Below are 5,329 nucleotides of genomic sequence, written 5' to 3' on the forward strand. Positions count from 1 at the left end.
ATTTCTGGAAAATTCAATTTGCATATGGATAATGCCTCTGACAACAGGGTTAGGGAGTTTTGTGAGTTTTGCACTCCTTTGACTTCACTCAGCATGTTATTGGGCCAAACCTAGATTTATCGATCTACAGGGGCCTTAACATTACTGTTGATAAGATATTTGATACTGATTTATCAGATCAGTACTGTTTGTTTTTTAATATGACTGTCTCTGGTTCAGTTAAAACCAATAGAAAGCATATCATAAAAAACAAAACAAAACGCTTAAATCCATTTGCAGCTACTGAATCCCATAATCAAGTATGAATATAGTGTGTTTTCATTCTCACTCATCTTCATTTCTCTGTTCAGTGTTTTTTATCTACCTTCATCGTAGTCATAGATGTGACTCTACAACATTTTTATGCTATTTTGGATGGCGTTTTTATGATCATTTTCAAGACATACTATACTATGGCTTTGTTATGCCAACATAATGTACAGTGACTTTTTTTGTGTTATTTGGGGTTATATACACTTTGATTTTTTAAAAATGCTATTTTGGATGACATACTATACTTACTATACATATTATACATACTATACATACTATAGTATAATTTTTTTGAATGCAATTTTTGGTGTAATACTATTTAATTAATTTTTATTATTTGGACAACATACTATACTTCTAATTTCATTAGATCTTTTTAGATGACTTACAATACTATGACTAACTTTTTCATGTTGCTTTGGACGACATAATATACTATAAATTTTTCAAGCTATTTCGGAAAATATACTACGACTTTTGTTAAACGGACAAAAAATTTAGAAGTTGGTGTACATATAAACATATAAACTAAAACAACACATACTGTATTTGGAACTCACCCCTTTTCATCACCAATATTTTAATGGATAATTTTAATTCAATTACAAATATTTTCTAATAAACTGTAAATGATTACAATTACATTTATTTTCAATTTAATTTCATGCAGCTAGTTACTCTTGAACACTGGCAAGTTCACAGAAACATTGCCAGCAGACCAGTAACCTATATAAAATAGAGGGTTGAATAACAGGTGAGATTTAAATGTGACTGTCTTGTTACATTTTAGCATGTTGGCCTCCCAAAATAAAAACAATGACAAAACTCTGATCGTTTGTTAGTTTTTCATTTTTCACAGTTGTTAGTTGCAATCAAAAATGAAATAATGAAGCATTGCATAGATAATAATCATCATAAAGTAACCAACAGTCTCAACAAAACTATTTTTTAAAAAAGCATTAATGTGCAATCATTTGTGATTTTACTCATATAAGTGTTAAAACTAAGTTATGGCTCTATAAATTTTAGTATTTACTTTAAAACGGAGGAAAACATAAAAATGCACTGGGAGGATCTGCAGTAGTGAAGAGCGTCTTTGATCAACCTTACTGGGAATACCGATTGCTGTATTTTGTGTCACTTCAAAAATGTTTCTGGAAGAGACTGTAAATTTGCTCCCATTTCCATCTATATTAAATGGAAATAATCTTTTAGAGAAAGAACACATGAAGGGGTGATATAGGATTTAAAGTGAAGTGAAAATGTACATTCTGATTCTCTTTTTTTTGTTTTGAAAAATTAAAACAAAAAAAACACAAAAAATTAAATGTACATGTTCAGGCAAAATGGTGTCCGGTTGAAATAAGAAGGAACGCAATTTTAAAAAAGTGTATGGATAAAACACACCTCTGTTCAATTCAATACACTCTGAGGGTTGGTTGCTAAACTCTTACTTGGTCATGTACAGTTTGGTAAAAATTACAATACCAGTACTAATACCCTTAAAATTATACCATTTCTAATACAATACTTAATCCTTTGAAACCTGAGTAAACTGAAACCTTCCCAATGGAGTTATACTAACTCAGGATTACATGGGTTATATACAAACTGTGGTGCCTTACTTTTCATCGGTATACATATGAACAGTGCATGAGCCTGAGCTGAAGTGAAATGTTACCATGCAGGGTTGATAACTTTTTGTGGGTTTGTCATTACATATGACCACTTTCACATGACACATAGCCATTTGATCAATTGATAATATAAACATATTGATTAGTACAGTTTTTTGTGTTTCATTTGTGTGTAGCTGATCATCTGCCTTCTGAGCTGGTCCTTTTTGTCTCCTCACTGTTGGACAGGGGGGGCTTGTACAGTGATCACCGGCTAAGAGGGACAGAAAACAAATAGTAAATGGATTACACCTGTATAGAACTTCTCTAGTTTTCTGGCCACTCAAAGGCTTTAACACTACATGTCACACTCACCCATTAACACACTGGTGGCAGAGGCTACCGTGCAAAGTGCCACCTGCTACTCAGTAACCATTCACACAAACTCACACAGTGTGTGAATGGTTACTGAGGCACAGCATTGGACGCACTTTGGGGTTCAGTATCTTGGCGAAGGGTACTTCCACATGTTGATGAGAGGAGCTGGAGATTGAACCACTAGTCTTCCGATTAGATTTAGTTAAATCTTTTCTTTATAAAGTGCTTCACTTTTCTTGGGCCTACTGAAACTCTGCATGGGGTTCAATACAATCAATACATTTCCATGCACAGTTTAATGAATCTACACTTCTGGACCTTCTTCTTTTAGACCTATTATGTCATACACCAAAAGAAGTTAGCAAGCAGCAAATGGGTTGCATGTCCGATGGTGAAAACATTGATAATTTTTTGGCGCTGTACTTTTGTACATAAGTTTACCCTTTACTTTTTACCTTCATCTTATTTTATTTTCTCCCATGAATTTCTGCTTTCACTTTGGGTCAAAACCCGACAATGGAGCATACGCAGAACTACTCATAATAAAGTAAATTGACCCCCACCTGCATTATCAAGGCATGCTAGTCTGAGAAATTCAACTTAATGTGATTTCAGTCAGATTTATATGTGTATGTGTATTTTAAAAGTCCAGTTTTAGTCGGACTAACCCAATATATCGACTTTTTCTACCATCATGTAAACTTACTGTCACCCTGGCCGTTTCTTTTTCTTGTGTGGTTGGTGTATATTTAGGCATTAGTTATCCTGAGGGTCACCATGATAAAAGTAGACATGGCTACATGATTTGTGTTAAAAAGTAAGTAAAGAGTAAAAAAGATTTTAAAAAACAAAATAAAAAAGAAATTAATTAAACATTTGCAGCTATCATCAGACTTTTCTCACCATCTTCGGAGGTGGTGCGCAGCAGTTGATCACCTTGAAGGAGTAGGCGACCAGAGTGAAGGAGATGGCCAACAGGGCAGCCTGGATGAGAACACACTCAGCGAAAAAGTGTGAATAGGCGTTCTGCAAGAGGGAGAATACATGCAGAATGCTTAAAAATAAAGAAGGAAAGATAAAAGAAAAGATGAAGTGCCTCTGTTGCTTTCATTTCAACTGACACTTCATATGCTTTCACATGTCAATTAAATTAATTAATTCATTTATCTGTGCAATCTGTGATCTGTGCAAATTTTTGACAATTAAATGTCAATCTACTATTCATCTGTCTCTAGCCACTTCATTGGTCTCCTTCTGTTAGTCTTCAACTCATGTCTTTCATGTCTTACTCTTCAACTTTGGACTCTTTAAATGAGGGTTTATCTGCTTTCAGTGCTCACATCTTCAACTTGTATTTCAAAATGTACTAAATTTGAAAGTTTAAAAGATATACAATAGACTGTCAATACAGATGGACATCATGACAGCTCCCACAAAGTGTAACTTTTCAATCTGGATCTTCCCCTGGTGTCTGTCCGCAGTATAGTTCATAAAGCCCGCCCCTCCATGTTAGTGTAAGGGACATAGGTCAAACTAAAAACTCAAAGTACATGCCAAACAAATTTTCCCAGTGATGGTTTCTGTCACTGAAGGTAGTTCTTATCACCCTGATGATTGTTCAAGTGAGCGTTTTATAGTAAATTCAGTTTTAATGAGTTATTCACTTCTACAAAAATGGGATTTTTCCACCATGATTGACAGCTGTGACAAGTCATCAGTGCAAAATGTCAGCAGCCATATCTGCAATATTTCAGCCGCACTTTGCGGAGTAAGTGGGGGTGTGTCATCCATCTTTATATACAGTCTATGGTTAAAATAGAATAATCTGTCCCGTCAGGATTTTGGTGGCTTTACCATAGACTGTATAAAGAAGGACTTTACCCTTTAAAATTGTAAAACTTGGTGAAACTTGCAGAAGACTACGATAATTGGGTAAATTTGCATGCAATTTGCTGAGATTGGATACAATTCAAAGGTCACACAGAATGCATGGGGGTTGGATGAATTTACAGTAATTGTTGTGTTTGTGACATTGCAACATCCTGTGGGAACTATTAATGTAATGACACAACATTGCAAAAACTATACGGGTAAAATAATTTTGGCTTTCTCTTTGTGTCAGATTTCAAAAGGTAACTTGAGCATAACTTAAATATGTTAGTGATACATTGTTTTATAACTGATCACTACAGTACAATACAACTTCAATATTCATCTTATCCAATTCTGAAACATGAAAACATTGTTCTTATAAACAGCTATCGCTCACCGCAGCCATACTGCAGCTGTCATGCCCTTTCCTCTGGGAGCGGTAGGAATCATAATATGGCCAGCAGTGAAAGGGCATTTCATTCATTTTAATCAGGCTAAGGATCATGCTGAAGAGGGAGGCGACACAGGCCACAATCTGCATCCCGAAACAGGCCCTCAGCTGAAACACAAGAGATGCAACGTTTAGGAAATCATTGGACTTACATTTTTCTACAAAACATTTACAAACTGGATAAAACAAGAAAATGAAGGCAAATCAGAAAACAGTATGGTGCCCACTTCCTGTTTGCAAATTCTCATATCACAGCCAAACAGTGCACTGTTTTATAAACTGCAAATACAGCAACTGAATCTTGGTTTCTATTTGATCAGTACTGCCTGGTCATACAGGTTGGCCTGAGTTTGAGATAAAAACTGATCAGCTTCTTTACTCTCAAATTTTTATTTGGTTTTGTGCAGAGTATACAAATAAATCATATACACATAGCTGCATCTCATCTATATGTGACCCCGTGTTTCCCAAATTTTGCAGGTATTGATACTCCAGAAGAAAAACTTATCTTTTTTTTCCACTCCCCACCCTAGCTGGCTTAGAATGACCTATGATGTCTACGTTGTGTTGTTAAAATCTAAATATTTTTTGTTTTTAATTAATTAATTACTTAAAAAGAACAGAAATAAATATAACAAAAAGATGAATGACTGCAAAAATAAAATAAAAAAATAATAAAATAAATACATTTTAAAAAGTG

General features: G+C 34.5%; 1 protein-coding gene across 1 annotated transcript; it reads right to left on the minus strand.

The window, feature by feature from the left end:
* Nucleotides 1-1,655: 1,655 nt before the first annotated feature.
* si:ch211-212k18.8 (uncharacterized protein LOC100001422 homolog) lies at nucleotides 1,656-4,736 on the minus strand. The gene is made up of 3 exons (XM_042483560.1): nucleotides 4,576-4,736; nucleotides 3,210-3,332; nucleotides 1,656-2,202 (listed from the first exon to the last, which is right to left on the minus strand). Exons 1-3 carry the CDS (start codon nucleotides 4,717-4,719, stop codon nucleotides 2,164-2,166), a joined length of 306 nt encoding a protein of 101 aa, XP_042339494.1. The 5' UTR covers nucleotides 4,720-4,736; the 3' UTR covers nucleotides 1,656-2,163.
* Between the last annotated feature and the right edge of the window lie 593 nt (nucleotides 4,737-5,329).

Source organism: Plectropomus leopardus, unplaced genomic scaffold (genome assembly GCF_008729295.1).
Source record: "Plectropomus leopardus isolate mb unplaced genomic scaffold, YSFRI_Pleo_2.0 unplaced_scaffold9700, whole genome shotgun sequence".
NCBI lineage: Eukaryota > Metazoa > Chordata > Actinopteri > Perciformes > Serranidae > Plectropomus > Plectropomus leopardus.

Coding starts and splice junctions, on each gene's coding strand:
- si:ch211-212k18.8 (XM_042483560.1), bottom strand. CDS start 4,719: ATGCAGATTGTGGCCTGTGTCGCCTCCCTCTTCAGCATGATCCTTAGC. Junction 3,333..4,575: donor ACAGCTGCAGTATGGCTGCG/GTGAGCGATAGC, acceptor TCCCTCTTGCAG/AACGCCTATTCACACTTTTT. Junction 2,203..3,209: donor GCGCACCACCTCCGAAGATG/GTGAGAAAAGTC, acceptor TGTCCCTCTTAG/CCGGTGATCACTGTACAAGC.